Consider the following 23906-nt stretch of genomic DNA (forward strand, 5'->3'; position numbering starts at 1 on the left):
ATCAGTAGCGACCAGCTTTATGGTACTACTTTAAACAGGCCGTTGCACAGAATAAACAATAAGTTTAAAAACAATAATCTCATTGTGGTTATTTTTATATTTGATTTATTTGTACCACTGATCAGATTTAATAGCTATTAAGACAACTAGTGTTTTATAGAGAGTTTAAAAATCGAGTTCGTAGTTAAAATCAGAGCGAGCGGAGCGAGCGAGGATTTTATAGAACGAGATTTTTTAACTATAAAACACGAGTTGTCTTCAAGATTTTTTCTAACACTAATGCTTGTTTTATGAAAAATCTTCTTTGATTAAAAAATTCTTAATTGTAGCAAAATGTGTCAAAGTGTGGTGGGTAAAGGGTGCGGTGGTAGGTTTCCTATAGTAACAGTAAACAAATTGTGAAAAAAACAATTTGCATCGGTTAAAATGTGCGAGAGTGTTCCTCAAAAAATTAAGGAAAAAGGTAAAGAATTACGGGGCAATTTGTTACCTGCAAAATCAAAACTCGCCTACGAGAAAGTGTATCATTCATTTCATGACTGGAAAAATAAGAATGGCATCACGGAAGTAACGGAAGATGTCATTTTAACATTCCTGGATATGAGAGTAAGTGCGTAAATAGAAATGGAACATTTTTGAAAAACTAACACATTTACTTTTTAGTCGCAAAAGTTGTCACCAGCCTCATTGTGGCCAGGGTATTCAGTGCTCAAGGCTACACTAAAAGCCAAAGACAACATACAAATTGACAAGTTTGGTGCTGTTATTCCTTTCTTAAAAAATTTAAATGTTGGTTATCGCAGTAAAAAGTCCAAGGTCTTGACACAAGAGGAAATTAGAACATTTTTACAACAAGCGGATGAAGGGGAATATTTATTTGTCAAAGTAAGGAATAAATTATATTTAGACATAAATTTTATGAAATTTTTCAGGTTGCACTGATCTTCGGAGTTGCTGGAGCCTGTAGAAAAGCCGAATTGGCCGCTATGGAATTCAGTGACGTACATGATTGTGGTGACACAATAAATATCATTATTCCGGATTCTAAAACCCATAAGGAACGACGATTCACCATTGTTAGTGAAGGTTTTGGGGTTAATCCCATCGAATTGTATAGACGTTATATTGTTTTGCACCCAAGAAAATCACCTACAAGATTTTTCTTACATTACAATAAGGGAAAGTGCAGCTGCCAATGTGTGGGAATCAACACCTTTGGGGAAGAAAATCGCAACATATCTTAAACTAGAAAATCCATCGAGTTACACTGGGCATTGTTTTCGCCGCACTTCGGCGACTCTTTTTGTTAATGCTGGTGAGTAGTCAGTTTATTATTCAGAACATATAATAAAATTTACAATGTAGGGGAAGATATTACGTTCTTGAAGAGATATGGAGGATGGGAATCTGCAAAAGTAGCAGAATCTTATATTGAATAAGAGTCGCTGGGAGAAAGATTAAAGATAGCTAGACAAGTTTTTGGGAATGGAACATCTAATACTACGAGCGCCATTGGGAATGAAGTAGTCGAAGTAGAAGAACATGCTGGAAGAAAGTTTAAGAATGAAACGGCTATTCCAAGAGCAACTGTAAATGAAGTATTTGCAGAAGAAGTTGAAAACACATTAACGATGTTACGGGAGAAATGTGCTAGTTCTAACAACGTCGGTCAAAATTTCAATTACTGTACTTTTTTATTTTATGAAAAATGTAAGCAAAATGAATAAAGTAAATTTTTGAATCGTATTTTATAACTCTATAAGATACGTTGCCATTGACGACGTACTTTATAAAAAAAGCGTATTTTAAGAGCAATATAAAGGGTGAGTTCTTATGCACCATAGAAACAGTATAACATATTAGTGTTAGAAAAATGAAAATGCAAAATTATTTGAGTTTTTATACATATACATTCTAAGAAACTTGTCCATCTTTTTTGTTTTTAGTTAATTTACAACTTCACAGTATTTTTTTAATGGAAGAATATAAACGACATTTGTTTTACGTATACGCAATCAGCATGTGGCAATTTTACTAAAAATGTGTTGTTTGTTGATAAGAAAACTTTTAAATTTTACTGGACACGACAATGATAATGGCAAAATAGCCAAAACATTTTAAGTTTTATTAAGTTTTAAATTTTTAATTTCCTCTGGTGATAAAATTTTAAATTTTCAAACATACCGATTTTTCTTTCAAACTTTTTATTTCTAGCAGATATTAGCTTTTCTGGTTTTTTACTTTGCTCAAAAGCTAATAAATAATAGACCAACACACTTATAGTAAAAAACTAACAAAAATTAATAAAATTTTCATTTTAACCCGGCGCCTTCACCAATTTGATAAATGAACTATTAATTGTAAGCTTCCAGCGGGATGTGAAAAATAGAAGTTAAAAAGTTTAATTTTAAAAAAACGAGTAGAACTTTATTTTTTTTAAATTATAATTTATAAAAAATTTAAATACGTAATATTTCTGTTATACATTATGAGTGATTTTGATGAGAATTTTGTGCTTATCTTTGACGTCAATTTGAATTGTTGACAAAACTATTTTAAAAGTCAAATAAACGATAAGATATAATTTAACAAAAATTTAACTAAACTGTTTTGCATGAAATGTAGTATTGTGAATGAAACGTTCGAAGCCCGGGTAGCTCAGTCGGTAGAGCATTGGACTTTTAATCCAAGGGTCCAGGGTTCAAGTCCCTGCTCGGGCGGCTTTATTTTATTTTTTTTTACACTTCGCAATTTTTTTAAAATCGATGCAATACAGTTTTCGATAAATTTTAATCTGAACGTCAAAAGAAGTATTTTTATTATGCGTTGAAAATAACAGGAACTTTCGTCACCGGTGGTTGGCAACACCGTGACAGCTGTGTTTGACAGATTATTTTTACTGTCAAAAGCGGTGGCAATAATTACAATATTTAAATAATATTTAATTTTAGTAGTGATTCATTGTGATATAAGTCTGGATGCAGTTCATAAAACATAGTTTTTTGTTCGTCAAGAAACTAACAGACAGTCGACTTCGAACTTTTTACTTTTACAGGTAAATTCGTGATGAAAATGTAACAATTTTCACGTTTCATGTTGTAGTACCGTAAGTCTAACATCAAAGAAGTCAGCTAGCACCAACAACATGGAAAACACATCAAATTTAGTAATAAAAAGAGTAGAAAATATTATCAAGTCCCAAGAAGATAGACGACTTTATCGAGGCCTGGAACTTGCGAATCATATGAAAGTATTGCTTGTTAGTGATCCCACAACTGACAAATCAGCTGCTGCTCTTGACGTAAACGTCGGTACGAACGTCGTACAGGTTTAGTGTTGTTTATATCTTTTTATTATAATTTATAGGTTACATGAGTGACCCAAAAGACGTGTTGGGCTTGGCACATTTCTGTGAACACATGTTATTCTTGGGCACCAAAAAGTATCCAAATGAAAATGCGTACAGTAAATTTTTGAGTGAACATGGGGGTAGCAGCAATGCTGCTACGTACCCTGACCACACCATTTACTATTTTGACATAGTACCTGATGAACTTAATAATGCTCTAGATAGGTAAAACTTTGCTCTTTTAGAAGGGTGATAATCACACATTTTTTTAAGATTTTCCCAATTTTTTCTCGCTCCTCTTTTCACTGAAAGTGCAACTGATAGAGAAGTCAATGCTGTTAACTCAGAACATGAAAAAAATATCCCCAGTGACATCTGGAGGAAAGATCAATTAGATAAGCATTTAGCTGATGCAAGTCACCCTTACCACACCTTTGGTACTGGTAACAGAAACACTTTGGATGTTCTTCCAAAAGAAAAAAATATCAATGTCAGGGAGGAGCTGCTGAAATTCCATGAAAAGTGGTACTCTTCTAACATAATGTGTTTAGCAGTATTAGGAAAAGGTAATAGTTTATTAAAATCCAATATCAGCTTTATTTTATTTTTAAATACAGAAAGTCTGGATGAACTGGAAGAAATAGTCGTTAAATTATTCTCTGAAGTTCAAGACAAATCCGTGCAGTCACCAAAATGGGAGGAACACCCTTTCAAAGAAGAACATTTTGGAACTTGCGTTTATATGTACCCAATCAAAGACGTCAGGAATCTGAATATAGTATTCCCATGCCCAGATCTTCAGGAGTATTACAAATCTTCAGTAAGTGTTGAATCAAATGGTAGAAATTTCTTGCAGATTTGGGAACCACATAGACACTCCTTAGTCGCTTTAGTACAGTCGTCATTGTTTCCATAATCAAACGTGATTTCCTCATATTTTCTTATTTTTTCTTTAGCAAAAATGCACAGCTTAGGAATTTCGTCATTTACTCTAATGGGGACTAAAACAGAATTAGGTTCGCAGCTGTGGTTAATGTAGCGCCCCACGTTCCCAGAAAACGTTGGATCAATAAAAGTTTTTTCGTTTTTGTCCCCAAAGTGCTCATTTATACAAAAAATATAATTATGAGCGAGTTTCTGCTCAGAGTAAGTTTTGTATCTCCTGTGTGCTTCAGTTTGTGTAATTATTTCCCCAGCATATTCACAGATGAAGCCTCCTTCATTGATCGCATTCTCAGTTACCAAACCTAACCCTTTCTCACTTCTGTTAACTATTTGTAGCCCTTTTCTGGGGCCCATTTGTACCAACTTGTTACCACAAGCCACATTACAACATTTGCAGTTTCTGTTACACTCATAGACTGGTTTATTTTTGGACAAGTTCAAAACGTAACTACTTGGCTGTTGTTTGTCACTGAATGAGTAGTAGGCCCCACTTCTTTGGATGCAGGAACAAGATTTTGACGTGCAATCATCTTCACACTCGCAACCCGAAAATTCATGCGAAATTGAGTTTTCCACTTCTTCTGATCTTATACTTTCTAAAATGTACGTTAATTTTGGGTTGACATGGTCGTAATCGTCCCAAAAGTCCATTTATATAAGTTTTTTACAAAAAGTGAGGTTATGTTATTGAAACTTTTGACGTTTGTTCAGGCGCGAATTTTAAAAATAGTGTTACTTTTTACCTTTTTTTTAGCCATCGCATTACATAAGCCACCTAATGGGCCACGAAGGCCCTGGCAGTATTTTATCAACTTTGAAGGCCCGAGGATGGTCCAACAATTTAGTGGCGGGTAGCAGACCAGCCCCTCGTGGAATGGGGTTCTTTGGGGTCACTGTGGATTTAACAGAAGAAGGAATAAATCACATCGACGACATCGTCGAGCTAATTTTCCAGTATTTAAACATGTTGAAGACCAAAGGCCCCCAAAAGTGGGTACAGGACGAGAATAGGGACATCGGGAACATGTTATTTAGGTTTAAGGACAAAGAATCTCCAAGAAGTTATATTTCCGGACTCGTTCATACATTACAAGTAACACCGTTTAATTACGATTTTCACTTTTTTATTGTTGGTTTTATTAGGATTATGAAATGGAGGACGTTTTGAGTTGCATGTACTTATTTTCGGAATGGAAGCCCGATATTATTGAGAAAATCTGGAGCGATTTTGTGCCTGAAAAAATTAGGTAACTTTTTTATTAGTAGTACCTAACTAAACCAGGACTTACAGAATCGTAGTGTTGGCAAAACAGTACGAAAACCAGATGGATGAAGTTGAACCGTACTATGGGACAAAATACCAAGTACAAAAAGTCCCTAATAAAACACTAGAGGTAACGTTTTTTCCTTTATAATTAAACCCATAGAAACCCTTTTTTAGAAGTGGCGCAACGTCGGTCTCTCCGACAATCTTAAAATGCCGGAAAAAAACGAATTTATTCCCACTGATTTCCAACTATATCCAATCGACAAAGAAGTAAGAAATAGTTTTGTTTCCACATTTTCATTTCGTTTTTAAGATTACAGAGCACCCGTCAATTATCCAAGACACTGCGTTAACACGTGTTTGGTTCAAGCAAGACGACACGTTCTTGCTACCAAAAGCAAACGTAATGTTTGATTTTGTCAGGTATAAAAACCGAATTTTCGTGTATCAAAACTAATTTATTTCTAGTCCACTAGCTTATTTGGATCCTTTGAATTGTAATTTAACTCACATGTTGGTGCAGTTGTTTAGGGACGCACTGAATGAATATGCGTACGCTGCAGAGCTCGCGGGCCTAAAATGGGAGCTGATTAACACCAAATACGGTTTAATTGTAAGAAAATATCATTCTAATTCCGTTTATTCAACAGAGTTTCTAGCTTGCGATTGGGGGGTACAGTAACAAGCAGCACATTCTGCTTGACAAAGTCATGGAGAAGCTCACTAACTTTAAAATCGATCCTAAGCGGTTCGAAATTTGCAAAGAAAACGTAAGTTTTTTTTCCCCAAAACCACATTACAATGCTCATTTTAGTACATCCGCAACTTGAAAAACTTCGCCGCGGAACAGCCGTACCAACACGCGGTTTATTACTTGGCCGCTTTGCTGACGGAGCATTCGTGGACTAAGAAAGAGCTTTTGGCTGCTACAGATCGTGAGTTTTTCATTGAAAAGTTTCTTAGTCTTACTCGCTAATTTAGAGCTGACGATTGACAAGTTAGAAGCGTTTATACCACAGATATTATCAAAGATGCACATCGAGTGCCTCATCCATGGAAATGCCAACAAGGAAAAAGCGTTGCAACTTGTTCAAATAGTGGAAGACCGGCTTTTATCAGCTTTGAACATGTCGCCGTTGTTACCAAGACAGTTGTTGCTCAACCGAGAACTGAAACTTGAAGATGGCTGTAATTATGTCTATGAAGTGCACAACGATGTGCATAAGGAATCATGCATCGAATTATACTATCAGTGTGGTTTGCAATCAAAAGAAAACAACATGAAGTTGGAATTATTTGCTCAAATTATTCAGGAACCGTGTTTCGATATTTTACGAACAAAGGAGCAATTAGGGTATATTGTTTTTAGTGGTATTAGAAGAGCTAATGGGGTTCAAGGTCTGAGGATCATCGTACAGTCAGATAAACACCCCACACATTTAGATGATCGAATCGAAGAGTTTTTAAAAAATATGCTGGTAAGTTGTGGCGTGGTGGAATTTGATATTAAATTGTTTCTTGAAGACGTACTTAAGTAACATGCCTGAAGACGAGTTTTTGAGACATAGAGAAGCTTTAGCCGCGCAAAGACTGGAAAAACCGAAGCAGTTGTCGACGCAGACTAACATATTCTGGGGGGAGATAACAGCTCAACAGTACCATTTTGACAGAGCTAATGTGGAAGTCGCGTTTTTGAGAACTCTGTCGAAGGACGACATCATCGAATTTTACAAGGTTGTTTTTTACGAAGCTTTTCAGCTATCTAATTGTGTTTTAAAGGGTTTGTTGGAAGAAAACGCGGTTTTCCGGAAGAAGCTGTCAGTGCATGTAGTTTCCCTGGCGGATGGTGGTGCCGGTACTATAGCAGAAAAAGAACACACTGCCACAGTTAAAGAATCAAATCCAACACTAGTATCGGACATAACTGTGTTCAAGAGTTCGCACGAGATGCACCCACTTGTTCAGCCTTACATAAACATAACGAGGAAAGGAAATAAATGTAAACTTTGATCTTAGGTTTTTAGTAGGAAAAATAAATCGTGTTTCGTCAAGTGGTGTGCATTTTACACTTTGATGATCGTAGGTGAATGTTTATAGTGTACGTTAAGGGTCATTACAAATCCGACAACTTTTTCTTAAGCTTGTTTCACACCTACCTAGGGACACTTCTAAAAATTAATGTGGCGATTCACTGTTTTGATTGCATAATTTTGATTATCTTTGTAAATATTTACTATAAACGGAAACTCTCCAATTCGTGCTCGTGCATTATGTTTGGGTAAAAAAAGCACAAACAGTGCTACAATTCTCTAATAACTCTACAACTTGGTAAACTCGTTTACTAATTTATGAGTAGTGTGCAGAATTGCAGTAAATTAAAGTTCAAATTCAATATTTTTATTTTTTTTTAGGTAGGTTTGAGGCAGCATCGGGGAATTTGGAGTAATAACTGTTTGTTTAGTGATTTTGTAAAAATTTCAAGTGATTAAAAACTGAGATTTTTATAGTTTTTAAAAAATTCGTAATTTTATCGTTCATGTTGACAAAATGAACTGTTATTTGTCCAAGCACCCGAATGAATGTAGCAAGTATGTAATAAAAAGTCACTTCTGGTTTTGTCTTTTATTTAAAAGTTTTTGTTGGTTTTTTTTTTTGCCCGGCGCATCCACCAAAAGTAGTATTTTCCTAATTTGTATTTAATTGGTCTATTAAGACATTCTAAACGAAAGCGGAAATTGCTCTGTTACAACAGCAAATTAGGAGAAATAGAACATATAAAAAATTCGGTTATAAGGCCATTAAGGCACTCATTTTTTATAAAACTCGCCACATTGCCGCTCATTTTTAAATTTGAATTTGAAAAAAACTAGTGCTTTATTCAAGTATGATAAAGCGAGTTTTTTTATGCTATTTTTTCTGATTTGATTACTAAAGTCATTTTTTACAAACATTTTTAACGTTGACGAAGTTATTAACGCATCCGATGCAGAAACAGTCTGTTAACGCACTCAAAATAAATGCGGAAATAGCTCAGTTACCACAGCTAATTAGGAAAAAGCAAAATTTTTACAATTAACTTTCTTGGATTTCGGTCTGATTTTGTCCATTCAATGTCTTTTGAATCCCCGCTTCGAACTGAATGATTATGACCGAAAATGTCGCCACGGCTCCTAAAATCTAAACTCTTTCAATAAATTTCAATCTTTTTTTTACCAAACTCACTGTGCGCAACATCCTTTGGTTTATGGGAAAGAGATTAAAACAACTAAATCCAACAGATTCGTTCTTAATTTGTAATGCAAAATTCCATATCTAAAAAAAATTATAAATATATTTTAATCCAATCAAAAGTGTATACCTTTGAGGTGACAATTTCCGACTTTATCGGTAGTTTTAACATGAGTATCATAATCTGGTTCGACTAAAATATTCGCAAAGTTAAAAGAAACTTATTTTTTTTATACTCACTTCTTTTGTGGTTCTTGTGCACGTAACAATCAGCACCACAATGTAAAAAACGTTGGTAAAAATCGTACTAAAATGCTTGAGCCCATGAACAAACGACTTTTTCTCCAAGTGAAGAAAATAGATATCAAGCACCGAATACAAAGAAGTAGTTAACGAAACAGACGCTTTAAAAATTACCAACAGATTTGTCAAAGCGAAGACATTCTGTGTCATTACTGCAACATCGCGACAACTTTTATGAACCGGGCTCAACCAATTCAAATATTTGAATACAGCTTCTTGCGCGGACCTAAAACCAAATTAAATTTAACCATCACAAACTGTTACTTACTTAGTCGCACTGTTTTTGTACTGCTGGTAAAACTGAGTAAAATTTTGATTAATCGATTCAAATCGTTCTTTTATCAGCGAAACTAAAACTACGAATTGAAGTAAGACCGCTCCTGAATTTAAAGTTCCGACGGTGGTGGCAATGACGTAGCAAACATTCTGAAGTGTGCTTCCAAGTTCTTGGGAATATAAGTAGTTTAAAGTTATGTAATACACAAAATGCGTTGCTTGACACAAAGTTGCAAGTTTGATGTTCTTAAATCTCTTGTAAGAGCTTTTCTGCATGTCAATTTGTAACTCTTTCAACGTTTTATCAATGTCTCCGATTCTAACGAGAATTTGTGCAATCTAAAAACTTTGTTTTTACACAATTAAAACTCTTTTTCTTACTTTTTGTCCGGAGAATAACATGAATGTTGTAACCAGTAGTAATGTAATCACTCGTGTGATGTTGTTGAGTGTGGTAACACTGTGCAAAATCCAGTATTTCGTGTGTTGGTATATCTGGGAATGGAGTGTGTAGAGAACGATGGAAAAAGAGTAAATAACTAGAAAAAGGAACGATAGCAGTAAACCTAAAAAATGTGTTGCGTAGCCGTTATGACAATCCAGTTTTAAAGTGCAGAGACCCAACATTTTTAGCAATATAAATACAGGATATACAAATTTATAAATGTAGGTGGCCTCCATTGTCTGGTAGAGTAAACACAACAATTATTAAAATTTGTTTATTATTTCGAGCGTGAAACAAATCAATATTGTACATATTTTGAAGTTGTTATAATTGTGTATTGTTAATAAATCACTACCAATCGATGTGCAATAGTAGAATTTTTTATATGGCCCGGCGCATCCACCATTCTGATAATGTGCTATTGAGAATTTGAAACACCAAATTGAGCTAATTTTGAAACTGAAATTGTGTCACAATAACGAGATATGTAGTTATTGCCCCAATTACCTGCAATAATAAAAATTACTTTTAAAAGATATAGTTTTTTACTAACTGAAAACAGAAGCGTTTCGTCCAGAACGAACACATTACACGCCGAAAATTCAACGTTGTAATGCAAAAGTTGAAAGGAAAAATGAGTTATCTAAAAATTAGAAGTTTTATTTTAAGTAAAACCACTCAAAACTGTACTTACATACGCTTCGATATCTCCGGTTCTGTTATCAAAAGTATGTAAAACTTCGCTCGTTACTTTGGCCTGGAATTTTATAAATTAGTTTTTCAACTTGATGTTGTAAGGTTACACCTCCTTTCTAGTCCAAGAGGATGCTTTAACCATCACTAGTAACAAGAGACAGTTTATGAATCCATTCAGAAGATAATACGAAGAGTACAGAAACGGGTGAAGGGCCTTGCTTTTGGAGCCCCCGATAAAATAAAAGTACATGGTAAAAGTTATTGAGATAAATAAATTCAAAGAGGTCGTTAAAATCGGGAAATCAAAAATATTATTAAGAACCTCACTAATTCCGCAGAGATCGAAATGACGTTGTCTCACAGCTTCCAGTTCATTTATAGTGACTTCGGATTTACTTTTTAAGAGACTGGAAATTTTCTATTAACTGGGGATTTCAGCAAAGCGAACTTACATCATTCTGGCGTTATTAGCATGTGGGGAATTTCCGATTTTTTCGGTCCACTGCTCCACAATATTTTTTAATTTCGTGTTAATCCACTTGAATTTTTGCATTAAGAGTAACGCAATTACTGCGAATTGCAAAACAAGTATCATCATCGTCATTAAAGGATAAACGTAGATAATGACTTCCGAGCCAACGTTGCAGATATCGACTTCATCCAGAAATAAAATAATGTCGATGATCAGATAAGCAAGAATTAAGGACATAACTGTGAGAATCGCAACAATTATATGCTTTTTTGCGTCTTTGTAGTCCGGAGATTGAAGTTTTTTATCAAACTTGTGCAATCTTTGTAGTAAAATAATAAACTGAAAATGTAATTCAATGACTGCCAACAGAGTTTACTTTCGTACCTTTTTTCTTTGCGCGATGCTGTTTATTGTTATGACGCCGCTGTTAATAATGGAGACTGATATGTAAATCATGTCACCAATTTTTACAATTAGATCAGATTTTGGTACGTCTTTACTAAAAGTATTGACCGTGCAAGCTGGATATATTGTCAAAGACATTGCTATTAAAACAGACCAAATTATTTCAACTAGACTTGTCCACTTTCGTCGTTTCACGCCATCTTCCATGGTGTTAGGATATAGTCCAAAAATTTTTGAAAATACGAGTAATGGTTTGATGACAGTGAATAAATTCGACATCTTTTGAAATAGAAATGAATTTTTATAAATAGAATATTTCAGTCGCATTTCGTTTTCTTGTTTTAACGGGTATTATCGGTAATTCATCATTTAAACTGTCGATCATGCTTGACACCCATTAAATATATAATTTAACCAAACACACGTTCTTGGTAAACAATTTAATGACTTCCAAGTGTCCAGATTAGAACAAAGTTGGTTATAAATACTTGTAGTTTGCAAAATTTTCTCTTATAATTTTAATCGCTTCTGGCTGCTTTCAGCTGGAGAACAATCATGAAATAGCCAGTGATTGCACTAAACATCTAAAAAATGAAACTTTTATCTTATTTTAATACCTTTAGTGTTCACTTACCGAAAAGAGTAAAGTTTCATCTATTACAAATATGGAGCAGGCAGTAAACTCCACATCATTATTAGCCGTTTGTAGAGAAAATAATTGTACCTGGAAAATAAAGATGATTGAGTGATGACGATACAAATATGATATACAAAGTCATCCACTTCTGTTTGAGTTTCCTTAAAAGTGTGAAGAATGAAAGACGTGCGCTTGGCCTAAAATTTTGACACTACATTTTACTCATAGTAACTACCACTTACTTCACTCCTCGTCCAAGAGCACGTCTTTACCATCGTTAATATTTCAACGAAGGAAAAAAATAAAGTCATCACTTCATAAACATTGTATAAGTAAACTGCATGGCCGATATGGAAAGGTTGGGATTCCTCGACGTACATAAAACACGTAATAATCACACTGATGAAAATCTGAAGGGTTGTTAGTAACAAAGGGAGAGAAAAAACGACGTTAATAAGCGAACAAAGGCTACATAAAATATCATGTTTTTTTCTTAAGTTTTCCAAAGCTATCACAACTTTATTACAGTTTGAAGACATTTTTCTAAAACGGTACGAATAGACAAACTTTACTCCAATTTTTTCTTACCTAAAACGTGTGAGATTCACATATGAAGAAGCTGCTTTTAACTTCTTGTTTATCCAAAGAAATCTTTGTTGTAACAAGAGAGTCATTAAAAAGAATTGTGTTATGACGAGACCTCCTAGGACGAAAGGAAATCAGTAAGCCACACAGTCCCCTATAAAAACCAAGTTGAACTGCTTCAGGAACAAAAAACAGTCCAGAAAAACGTAAGAAGATAAGAAAATTGTTAGAATTAGACCCAAGTAACGAGTAAAATTCGCAGTTTTGTGGTATGTTTCTGGAGCGAATGTTGGATCGACTTTTGAAAATTCCTTATCAAATTGAGTTAATTTCTTCAGGAATCGTGACAACTACAACAGTCTGGTTAATTATCCGTCGTACTTCTTATTAGTATTCACTTTTTTACTCATGAATAAAAGAAACAAAATTGAGACGATGGTATTACTGAGTAGAATGCAAACTTGTGATAAGTCAACCACTTTGAAGAGATAGTTCTCAATTTCAATATCACGATTGGAAATTCCATATATGGAGAGAAACGCGAAACATATTGTAAGGAAAAAACTCCATAAAAGTCCAAATAAAGTGTGCCTTTTTCCGTGCTTTGGAACCACTCTCAGGGAATATATGCCAATAAGTTTGAAGAGATAAATGCACGGTTTTAATGGTTCTTCTACGTATTGCTTCATGGCTGAAATACTGATTGATACTGATTGATAATGGTTTTTATTATTATGGAGACAGTTTATGATTTTTTAACCAATTCTAACTGGTATTGTGAAAATGTGTTTGGAGTGCTGTTATTATTTTTTATCAGATTGTGTGAACGCGTGTAGTGTTGTTTACATCAAGTTATTAATCAATAAAAAATGGACCTACACTAAAAATAGGGTTAAGCAAGAGGAATGCTAGTGTGATATAAATTAGGATCAATCAGAGATAATTGTAGGAAAATAATCATAATAATGACGTAAATTTTGTCATTGGAATCGGAAAATCCACAAATTGTCTTTTTTTGCATCTAAAACAATTATTGCAATCAATTTACAACGCGTGACGCCGTAATTGGTTTATTTTTACCTTCATATTTATTTTATTCTTTATCAATAAAAACTAAAATGACACTTATCGCACCCAGAGCCTATTTTTTTTTTAATTTTTTGTTACAATAGATATTTACATAACTAGTGCGCAAAGTACCAAATTTTGCACGAGCGGAAATGTAGATGCAATTTAAAAAAAAAAAAAAATTAAGCTCGCTCTAAAAATAAAAATTTCTAAAATTTGAGTTTGTTGTTTCACAATTTTGAAATTTGATGAAGTTAATAAATGAATTACAACCTCTTAAAATTTCATTGTTGTGGCAGCAACACAACCAAAGAAACTTTTGAGTTTGTTCTAAAAATAAAAATTTCTAAAATCCGAGTCTGTAGTACCACAATTTTGAAATTTAGTACATTAATTAAATGAGTTAGGAGTAACAACCTCTCCAAATTTCATCGTTGTGGCACCAACACAACGCAAGATACATTTTTTTTTAAAAAATAATTTTAGAGCTCGTCCAAAAAATAAAAATTTCTGAAATCCGAGTTTATTGTACCAGAATCATGAAATTTGGTGCAGTAAACAAACAGGTTAAGAATAGCAACCTCTCTGAATTTCATCGTTGTGGCACCAACACAATCCAAGATACATTTTTTTCATAGAATTTTGATTTTCTTTAATTTTTCTGAAAATAAGATTTTTTAAAATTTTTGTTTGTTATTCTACATTTTTTAATTTTGGTACGGTTAGTAAATGAATTATGAGTAGCAACCTCCCCAAATTTCATTGGTGTGGCACCCACACAACCAAAGATAAAGGTTTTTTTATAGAATTTTGAAACTTTTTTAATTGCCCTGAAAATAAAATTTTTTTAAATTTGAGTTTGTTGTTTCACAATTTTGAAATTTGTCACAGTTAACAAACGTGTTAAGTGTAGTAACCTCTCTAAATTTCATCGCTGTGACACCCACACAAGCAAAGATTGAATTTTTTTTTTTAATTTCGAAACTTTTTTAATTTAAAAAATTTAATTTAAAAATTACCAGAAATTTCAAGTGTGGCAATTTATTTATTGAAGTATGTCGCATTCAATAGAAGCACCCTCAAAATAGAGATTTTCGCACCTTGGTGAACAAACAACGACTTTTCCGCCTTTTGAATGTATTTTGTGTTGCCTACCACAACTGTCAATATGTCATTGCCATTCTTACCAAAGAGGTTATCGGCATCTGACAGTCCGGCATCTGCTAAAGAATCTCATTATTTAGGTTTATTGATGTCTTAAAATTGTTATATTTTTACAAGAGTTGCGCAATAAGTGTTTCCTCTTTAAATCGAAATGAGAATATAAATGTGGGTAGAAAAAAAGTGTGGGTGTTGAGTATGTTATCAAAAATTGTTGCTGATAAAAGAAAATTGAGCTAGTATTTTAACTTAACAATTTCTGTGATATAACTGTATTAGAAAAACTTAAAAAACGGTAAGTTTAGTGTTAGCTGAAAACTTAAATAAACACACACATAACCTATCAACCTGGGACACGTCAGTTGTAATTTCTAAATAAAAACAAACAGTTTTAATGAAAGAGCGTGTTTCTAATGTAGTGAGATTTGTAATGTTCTGTAAATAAACAATAAAAACTACTTATTTGGACTGTTTATTCGAAAATTTCTTTTAGGGTGGTAAGTAAATTTTACCTGTTGAATGTCCCAAAGAATTTCTATTTTTTTTTTACTGTTTTTTTTGCTTTTTCTCGATCTTAAGTTTTTTTTTAGGTTCATTATGACAAAGATGATCCTCAAACCAATCTTCTTATTTATTATCTTTTGCTACTTTATACAAACCCTCGCTGAAGACAACGAAGACTTCTACAAACTCCTGGGGGTGCCTCGAGACGCCACCATCAAAGAAATCAGAAAAGCCTTCAAAAATTTAGCTGTTAAATTGCACCCAGATAAGAACCAGGTGCGTACGAATCTCCTCGCGAACTATACAGAACTTCAACTTTGTAGGACGACGCGGAAGCCGACCAAAAATTCATTAAAATCGCTCGAGCTTACGAAATTTTAAAAGATCCAGACACTCGTAAACATTACGACGTGCATGGAGATACAGGGTCTTCAGATAAAAAGCAACATTATCATAGTTACACGTATTATCGGGACCAGTTTGGGATCTATGATGATGATCCTCTTATTGTGACTTTGAGTAGAGCTGACTACGGTGCGTTTCTTTGTTTTCTTTAGAATCCTCCTGAGTTTTCTGTTTTTATTTCAGAAGTGAATGTTTTGGACGACAGTCAGGCGTGGTTCGTCAATTTCTACTCGCCGAACTGCCACCACTGCCACGAACTTGCTCCAACTTGGCGCAAACTTGCCTCTGAACTCGAAGGAGTAGTTAGAATCGCTGCGGTTAACTGCGAGGACGATTGGTCATTATGCTACCAACTTAGCATAGAGTCGTACCCTTCACTGTTGTACTACGAAAAGGAGGCTCATTTGTACGAAGGGCAACGGTACCGGGGCCCCAGAACCTTTGATCATTTGAAGGATTTCATTCTTTCTAAACTAACAGTCAGTGTGAGAGATGTTAGTAAGGAAACGTGGCAAAACGAGGAGAATCAACAATGGTTGCTCTTCCTTTGTACGGAAGACAATGTTAACTGCCCGGAACACGAAACGAGGCTGAAAATGGCTGCGATTTTGGTAAAATATCCCGGAAAATAAACGAAGTCACTGTTTTTTTGTTGCAGGATGGTTTAATGTCAGTGGGGTTGGTCACCGCTCCCGAATTATGCGATGATATCTCAGAATCTCATAAAACGAATCCTGTCGTTTTGTGGCAGGGTAACAACGAAAAACCCCAAGGAATCTCAGGGTCTGATAGTAAAGAAATTCTAGACAACGTTCTCAGTGCCTTGCCTAACCCCCAGTCGCTGTCCGACGACGATTTTAAAGTAACTAAACGCCACTCTGTTTTCAGAACCTCATTTTGATGCTTACAGGAAATTCGGTTTAAATTGAGAACCGGAAACGAAAAGCCTTGGCTGTTGTGCTTCTACATGGGCACCGCAACAGATCTGAACCTTCAGCTCAAACGTCTTCCTTCTCTTATTCCTTCTATTAACATAGGTTTGGTTCATTGCGGCCGCAACTCGGCTCTCTGCGCGAGCCTCCATATAAACCGTTATCCAACTTGGGGCGTTTTAAAAGTCGGTGGGGCCTTCGAGGTTCACCACGGCAGAGACGTCCTCCATGAGCTCTCCAGTTTCGCAAGAGACAGCGTAAAATCAACTAACCTCCACGCTTTATCCCCTGCGGATGTTAATAACATTTTGGATGATGATGGTGCTTGGTTCGTTGATTGGTACGCCCCATGGTGCCCCCCTTGCCGAAAACTAATGCCTGAGTTAAGACGGGCGAGTCAACGGTTTGACCCTCAACAAGTCCAGTTTGGGTCTGTTGATTGTACGCTGCACCCAAAATTGTGTTCAGAGCACGGGATCAATTCTTATCCTACCACTATTTTGTATAATGGGACTAGAATGCAGAGGTTTCATGGGGTGTTGTCTGAGGATGGTATTGTCGAGTTTGTTTCAGATATGTTGACACCGTCTGGTGAGGGTTGAGTGAGGAGTATTTTCAATTTTAACGTTTTTTCTAGTTATTACTTTGGATGATAGTTCGTTTGGGCAGTTGGTGCGAAAACCAGAGGACGAGCTTTGGGTCGTGGATTTTTACGCTCCTTGGTGTGGGCCGTGCCAAAGATTATCCCCAGAGTGGCGAAAATTAGCCAAACAGGTACGAAATTATCCCTCATTATCGTCTTTACCAGGGGTTCGCCTTCCTAGGAAATCGGTGTATAAGTCTTAGGAAATTAGGGGAAATCGGAGGGAATTCACTAGAAAATTAGGGCAAATCACAAAGAAATCAGGAAAAAAAAGTTGATTGACATTTTGCATATGGCAACTCTGTATTAAATTAAATGAAATAGTCAATTAAAAAACTCGATTTAACACAATTTGTTTTGGAAATAACTTAAAACCGCTTCATAATACTGCAACACAATTTTCAATATTTTCATTTAAATAAAAACAAGAAGACTGCAGCTGAAAAACATATTTTTAAGTTATCAACGTTTCTGATTAGCAATTACACTGGTCAACACAATTTTGGCGGCGGCGTAAAAAGTTGATATTCTTATGTAATTTGATTCCCGAACACGAAGGTGACCTTGAAAAACTCAAGATTATCCCTTATTTTTATTAAAAAGGTTTTTTTGATGAAGAAAAATTTCAAAATTCACAAAAATCACGTAATTAAAGAAACATATTACTTATTATATTTATTTTTTAGTTTTCTTTTAAATTATTTTTCGGAAAATCTTAATACTGGCATGATGGCAGAAATTTTGTTAAATATGGCATAATCGAAATGTATTTGGTAATTCAGAGTTGATTCTTCTTGATTTCCTTGTAATTTCCTCTGATTTCCAAATGATTTCACAAATATTTCTTAAGGAAATCATTAGGAAATCAGGGAAAATCACTAGGATATCATCGGAAATCACTATGATATCAGGGGAAATCACTAGAAAATCAAAGGAAATCAGTCGAAATCACTAGAAAATCCGGGGAAATGACAGGAAATCTTAACCCCTCTCATCTTTACTTTTATTTTTTTCCTAAGATTGCAGAATTCAAGGAAGTTAAAGTAGCTCAACTCGACTGTGTCGCTAATGCCGATCTCTGCAGTCAACAAAACGTTCGCAGCTACCCAACAATCCGCCTCTATCCCTTGGGAAGTAAAGGATTAAACTCAGTAGCGTACGTTTTTCCCTCTTATTTGCCACTTCCTGAATTCAACTTTTCAGACTGTACAACGGTAATCGCGATGTCTTGTCAATGAAAAGGTGGATTTTGAGTTTACTCCCATCTCCAATAATACGCTTAAACGCAGAAATGTTCAGAGAACAGATTCTCACAAAGAAGTTTATTTTACCTTGGCTTGTGGAGTTTTACGCTCCGTGGTGTGGTCATTGCACGCATTTCGAGCCGGAGTTTATGAAAGTCGCTCAGGTAAGTGTCGTTAAGCTGTGACGGTTTTTTTTATTTTAATTTCAGAGGTTGGAAGGGTTTGTGAGGAGTGCCAAAGTTGACTGTGAAGCAGAAAGAGTATTTTGTGGGACTTTGTACGTCAATAGTTATCCTTCAGTATTTTTGTATTTTTCTCCAACTGAGCGGCAGGAAATTTCCGCTCACAACGCCGGTGATATCGTCAAACTTGTTAAGCAGATGGTGAATGACCGGCAGAACAGACACGACGAGCTTTGAAAATTTTTTTTTATACTCCACATAATTGAAGACTTCGAAAAACCACATCATGACTTTTTTGTAGTTATTTAATCTTAACCCGAATCTCATTTTTTAGTTAATTTTTTTTTCAACTAAAGTGATTAATGTGATATTAAGATTCCACGTCATTGCTTTCTCCGTGATGTGCATGGAAAAAATGCACAGCTTACATCAAATGTTTATGATTATCTAACTGCAGGAGACTTTCACTCGAAGATAAAATGTTACATCTTTAAATTAATTAAGAACGAATCTCCATATCCTGTAATTTAATGTAGAGCTAAAACCAAATGATATTTATTTTTTATGACTTTTAAGGAGTTTAAAGTATGTGCCAAAACGAATGTGTCCTAAATTTACTCCTCGTGCCTAAAAAGACACGCGCGTTGAGAGTATTGTACTTTAAATTTGTGTAAAAACTCACTCAAATAAAAAATACAAAATAAACTAATCATTTTAATTTTATTACAGTTTAACCTCGTACTTTTTGCCGCAATTTTAGGGTTTTATTTTTGCCTTGGAGCGGCCTTCGTTAGGTAATGTTTTGTTAAATTATCGTTTTTATGTTCATTTAAATAGTTACAGCACATTTTTTATTTTAATCTCATAATATCGATAAGAAGGAACTACCGAAGATCCGAGTCCGTTGTAGTCGTTTCCGTGTCCGCAGCAGTGGTTGTTTCAGTGTCTTCAGTCCCGAAGCAAAATTTCGGGCTTAAAGTTTGACCACTTTTCATATTTTCAATCAGATTAATAACCGATGGCAGCTGATTCTTGTGATGCAGGAAGTCATTGATTGCCTTCAAAAACAATTCCAAAAACGTGGAGTCAAAAGTGAGTACTTACGTCTTCCAGAGGCTTATCAAAAATCTCCTGCCACTCCCCCCATAGAATTGGCATAATATCGGGTAGAATGGACATGATGCAATTATTAAAAAGTTCTTCCAATTCGGGGTCAAACATAAACTTACTGAAGTTGCTCTAAGAGACGTGACGGAATAAAATCATTTAGTTTGATGAGTTTACTTACGAACACTGATGGAAGATTGATTTTTAAGTTTACAGGAAAGCACACTTCTTCGTTTACATTGAAGGTGAAATTGAAGAGTGCCACTGAGAAGTTGTGAAGATCCAACCTGTGGAATTAAATTCGGATTTGTGTAAGATTCTTGGAATAATAATAATTACCGAAAATCTCCAGCTCCATATATGTCGAAGATGTCTCCAAGATCTCCAGTAAAATTGTATTGTCCTCCAACGCTGATATTCCAAAAGGTTATATTGAAAGGATCGAACTGATAGTAGCTTGAGTTTATAAATATGTTGTCCAAGAAACATATCTCATAGTTTGATAGCCCGTATATTTTTACATTATCCACAGTGCCCTCAATTCTAAAATTCTTAGTTTTGACTGTGCTAACTGTGGTTTCCCATACCTAATAGCGTAATGAGTTATATTGACATCTGCATGAGCCGTCTCAAAATCTGGTTCATTTTCATTGATTGCCCTTCTAAGTTTTTCAACGATTTTCTCGTTTATTTCTTTAAGGACATCAGGGTTTGCAGCTGGTAGAGTAATTTAATGATTTTTATGTAATGAAGGTCGTGATTTGTAAAAGTGCACTTTCATCACTTACCTGGTTGGGAAGGTGGAGGAATGCATATATTGATTGTTGCTTCAACCACGAATACCGCGCTTAAATAGAACAAGAGCTTCATCTTAGCAATATTGGAGTTCTGAGGTAGGTTAAATCAACACCTCATGAGCGTTGATAGGAGATAATATTGAGCGACAATGATAACGTTTGATTTCCATTGTTAAATTAATCTTGATCAAGTGCCTGTCGCTTTCCATGGAATCTTAATGCATATTTCAATATGCAAACGTGCGGTTGGTTGAGTAACACTTTTCGTTTATGACAAAGTAAAATAAAAATTGTTGTAAAAAATCTTATATTACATAATCCACAATAAATTATAATTTAATCCAAGTGTTTACAATCACCTTATGTTGAACAGTCTTCTGGCAAGATTAGCAACAGTTGTGTTCTCCAACACTGTGTTAACGTACTGTAAGAAAAAATAAATTAAACTTTCGTTGCTATGTTTGGCTCTCTACCTTTTTAACTTGTTCCTCTGTTGGTTTTTTCATGTTGGGCCAGAACAAATCGAGAGCTTCAGGTGCCATCTTAGACACCGCCTTGTTGAACAAATCACCGATTTCTTTGTCGTGCATTAGATTATCGAACTGGTTCTACAAAGATTTCGTGAGTAAACTGAGTTTTTCTCGTGATGATTTACCTCTAATTTCCCCAGTTTGATATTAATAGATAAAGCTGTTAACCTCAGTTGCGGGTAGTCAAATTCGATTACAGCCGAAATTGCTAACTTGAAATCGATAACATGGAGCCTTTGAAAAAAAAAATTACCATCCTGCATGGTGGAAAAACGAACTCACCAAAATTTACCATCACCGAATATTGGAATTTCGTTGTCAACCAACCCATTGATATCATAAAACCCATCAATGGTCAAATACGGGAACGTCAGATTTAAATCCAGCTTAAACCGAAGATTCCCCAAGTCCTTGAATCCCTCTTTATCAATAACAAACTTCGAAATATGTTTGATTGTAACGTCTGACGCCGATCCTTTGAGGCTGTTAGGATTGAAAGTTTATTGCGTAATTTTGCTTGGAGCTAAGAATGATCATGACATTGACTCATTACCTTGCTGCATCGTTGGTAATGTTGAATTGAATTTTATCAATGTGAAGAGGGTCCAGCGTTGGAATACTGAGTTCGGGAATGCCGCGAACGATGAATCGGCGAAATTCTTCCAGTAATTGTCTTAAGCGGTCTTCTACTCTGCCGAAAGTTGTAATAACTCGCTCTATTGTTCGGGAAAAAACATTTATGCCGCCTCTTACTAAGCCTGAAAGGAATGCGGAGGTAAATATGGAAAATCGTGTGATGGATGTTATTCATTTTTAAAGGTTTTTTGTTCTGTTATGAAAATATATTACAGGATATTAAATGGTTTATCATATCAGTTAATACCACAACCACTTATCGCTAAACCAAGAGACCTACATAAAATTGCGGTATAATTATTATTATGACCTTAAAGGGAAAATATGGCAAGGACACTTTTGTCACTTAATAATATATTACAGTAGAACCTCAATTATCCGGGTGCGGATTATGCGTTAGAAAAAAATCGCTGTTAGAAAAGTTAAAATTTGGAATTTCACTAGTAAAAGTTAGTGTAGTTTAATGAAATTTATGTTAGTACAGAGAGCAAAAAACAAAAATTATGAGTTAAAATTTTTGTCTTTGAATAGTAAGTAGTGTTCGAAAACATTAAGAAAAATGCTCGAAATTCTTTTGCAATGAAATCATTTATAATTAAGGAAACTGAAAACTCTTGTGGCAGAGAAAATTTTGAGACCAAAAAAAGAAATAAATGAAAGTTCCAGATTTTTTGACTACAAAATAGTTAGTTTCTTTTATGTAAGATGTCTGAGAGTTAATGGTTTCAATTTTTTTCAATATTTCAATTTGTTAGTGTTAAGTTGTTGATAAATTTTGTTAAAGTTTTTATATACCGAGTGTCCCAGAACTTATGACCCAGAGAGCTTTTGTCTTAACTCGATTATTTTTTGAGCTAGAAATTTTTTGTTTCGAAATTTTGGTTCAGAATTGTTGCTTTCATAGCCTTTTCTCTGGGTCACGAGTTCTGGGACATCCTGTATTTTGAATAAAAAAAAAGTTCCAAATAATTCTGTTGCCTTAAAACGTATGTTTATTTAGCAACTCGATAACCCCTGTTTTTCGATTATCCGTCTAGAGAAGTTGTACTGTATTATAAAATACGATTTTACATGTGACTTAAAAATGGAATGAACAAAATAAATCCTAACATACATGACGTTTATTTTGTTTATAAGAGTCTCGAAGCTTTTAGTTAATTAATTAGCCGCTAATTTTCCGGACATTGTAAAGCCGCCGGAAAAACGTAATTTGCGATGTTTGGGTTTAAGATTGGCATTTTTAACCCGCTAGAAATGGTCAGACAGGAAACATTAAAATTCATCCTCGTACTTTCAATCAGATTTTCACTTTCCTCTCGACTTTACTTCGATTTTACGATACTGGTTTTTCCGGATTCTAAACGAAATTAATTTTATTTGTTTATGGAGGTGGTCCATTGTGTGCTTAAGGTAACTTCGAGGTCGAAACGTGTGGTGTTTGAAAATGGTAAAATTATGCAATTTTTTATTATTACACATTGCAGATATTGGACGCAAACAACTGATAAGATGTTAATTGGAGTGAAATCCACGGAAATTAAATTCGATTTTTTACCACCACAGCTATTGTAGCATTCAAAAGTGAAGTATCTACTTACCAAACGTGGTATTGGTAATCCTATTAACAATTGTACTAATTGATGGCACCGCCGGTATTTGAATTTCCAAAGCATGCACTTGAGCACAACATAGTCCCACAAAAAACAGCAGCAGAAGCCGCTTTACCATCGTGAATATTGCTGGAAATTACAATTAACACTCATACATTTTCGCACAGCAATGAAACATCCAACCGAAGTTCACATATAAAAGGGAATTCGTGTAGTATAATTAAGGAAATTATCTGTTTCTTGTGAGCTTATCACTGAACTGTGGTCATGTCGACTCGTTTTAGTTAAATGCGAATTATTCTGGTCGATTTACACGCTTTGCAACACAAGGTTAAAATGTGTGAAAACGTCGAAAAAACTTGACGTCATTATTTAATACACTGCGATAGTTTCTGTTTAGGTTCGGACTGATATTGATATGACTGATCTACATGAAGTTCGAAAGTGAAAGGGTTCTCTACGTTCCTACAAGGATGTTT

At 34.8% G+C, this 23906-nt stretch overlaps 6 protein-coding genes, 1 non-coding gene and 1 pseudogene across 8 annotated transcripts; 4 read left to right on the plus strand and 4 right to left on the minus strand.

Annotated features, from left to right (window-relative positions):
* The first annotated feature begins 219 nt into the window (after positions 1–219).
* LOC148173241 (uncharacterized) lies at positions 220–1655 on the plus strand. Its single transcript, XM_088039342.1, has 4 exons — positions 220–606; positions 664–885; positions 933–1315; positions 1366–1655. Exons 1-3 carry the CDS (start codon positions 427–429, stop codon positions 1242–1244), a joined length of 714 nt encoding a protein of 237 aa, XP_087895468.1. The 5' UTR covers positions 220–426; the 3' UTR covers positions 1245–1315; positions 1366–1655.
* A 992-nt stretch (positions 1656–2647) lies between these two features.
* On the plus strand, positions 2648–2720 carry TRNAK-UUU (transfer RNA lysine (anticodon UUU)). Its single transcript has one exon. It is a non-coding gene; the product is annotated as a tRNA-Lys (tRNA).
* Positions 2721–2844: 124 nt separating this feature from the next.
* Positions 2845–8173, plus strand: Ide (Insulin degrading metalloproteinase). The gene is made up of 16 exons (XM_088039009.1): positions 2845–3055; positions 3103–3311; positions 3367–3574; positions 3623–3915; positions 3967–4169; positions 5049–5387; positions 5438–5541; positions 5586–5688; positions 5736–5831; positions 5875–5984; positions 6030–6174; positions 6221–6331; positions 6376–6496; positions 6543–7039; positions 7086–7295; positions 7341–8173. Exons 1-16 carry the CDS (start codon positions 2979–2981, stop codon positions 7569–7571), a joined length of 3057 nt encoding a protein of 1018 aa, XP_087895135.1. The 5' UTR covers positions 2845–2978; the 3' UTR covers positions 7572–8173.
* On the minus strand, positions 4157–4986 carry LOC148173244 (putative histone-lysine N-methyltransferase set-23). The gene has a single exon (XM_088039010.1). The coding sequence runs from the start codon at positions 4943–4945 to the stop codon at positions 4157–4159; it is 789 nt and encodes a 262-aa protein (XP_087895136.1). The 5' UTR covers positions 4946–4986.
* A 1872-nt stretch (positions 8174–10045) lies between the features above and the next one.
* On the minus strand, positions 10046–11665 carry LOC148173245 (putative gustatory receptor 28a; annotated as a pseudogene).
* A 3173-nt stretch (positions 11666–14838) lies between these two features.
* Positions 14839–19441, plus strand: LOC148173246 (endoplasmic reticulum disulfide reductase DNAJC10-like). 2 transcript variants are annotated; one of them, XM_088038363.1, is made up of 10 exons: positions 14839–15132; positions 15428–15617; positions 15665–15875; positions 15930–16357; positions 16405–16608; positions 16657–17269; positions 17316–17452; positions 18341–18477; positions 18525–18729; positions 18775–19441. In XM_088038363.1, the coding sequence occupies exons 2-10, from the start codon at positions 15435–15437 to the stop codon at positions 18982–18984; spliced, it is 2328 nt and encodes a 775-aa protein (XP_087894489.1). In that variant the 5' UTR covers positions 14839–15132; positions 15428–15434; the 3' UTR covers positions 18985–19441. The 2 variants fall into 2 exon arrangements, with proteins under 2 accessions (XP_087894489.1, XP_087894491.1); XM_088038365.1 differs by lacking the exon at positions 14839–15132 and adding an exon at positions 15184–15334.
* Positions 19442–19448: 7 nt separating this feature from the next.
* Positions 19449–20842, minus strand: LOC148173247 (uncharacterized). The gene is made up of 6 exons (XM_088038367.1): positions 20643–20842; positions 20442–20571; positions 20194–20397; positions 20036–20141; positions 19852–19986; positions 19449–19805 (listed from the first exon to the last, which is right to left on the minus strand). Exons 1-6 carry the CDS (start codon positions 20722–20724, stop codon positions 19632–19634), a joined length of 831 nt encoding a protein of 276 aa, XP_087894493.1. The 5' UTR covers positions 20725–20842; the 3' UTR covers positions 19449–19631.
* A 99-nt stretch (positions 20843–20941) lies between these two features.
* Positions 20942–23906, minus strand: LOC148173248 (uncharacterized). Its single transcript, XM_088038366.1, has 6 exons — positions 23416–23906; positions 21735–21939; positions 21464–21664; positions 21307–21415; positions 21125–21259; positions 20942–21075 (listed from the first exon to the last, which is right to left on the minus strand). The coding sequence occupies exons 1-6, from the start codon at positions 23543–23545 to the stop codon at positions 21007–21009; spliced, it is 849 nt and encodes a 282-aa protein (XP_087894492.1). The 5' UTR covers positions 23546–23906; the 3' UTR covers positions 20942–21006.

The sequence above is a fragment of the Gnatocerus cornutus genome, chromosome 6 (assembly GCF_029298725.1).
Source record: "Gnatocerus cornutus isolate USDA-ARS CGAHR chromosome 6, icGnaCorn1.1, whole genome shotgun sequence".
Classification (NCBI taxonomy): Eukaryota; Metazoa; Arthropoda; class Insecta; order Coleoptera; family Tenebrionidae; genus Gnatocerus; species Gnatocerus cornutus.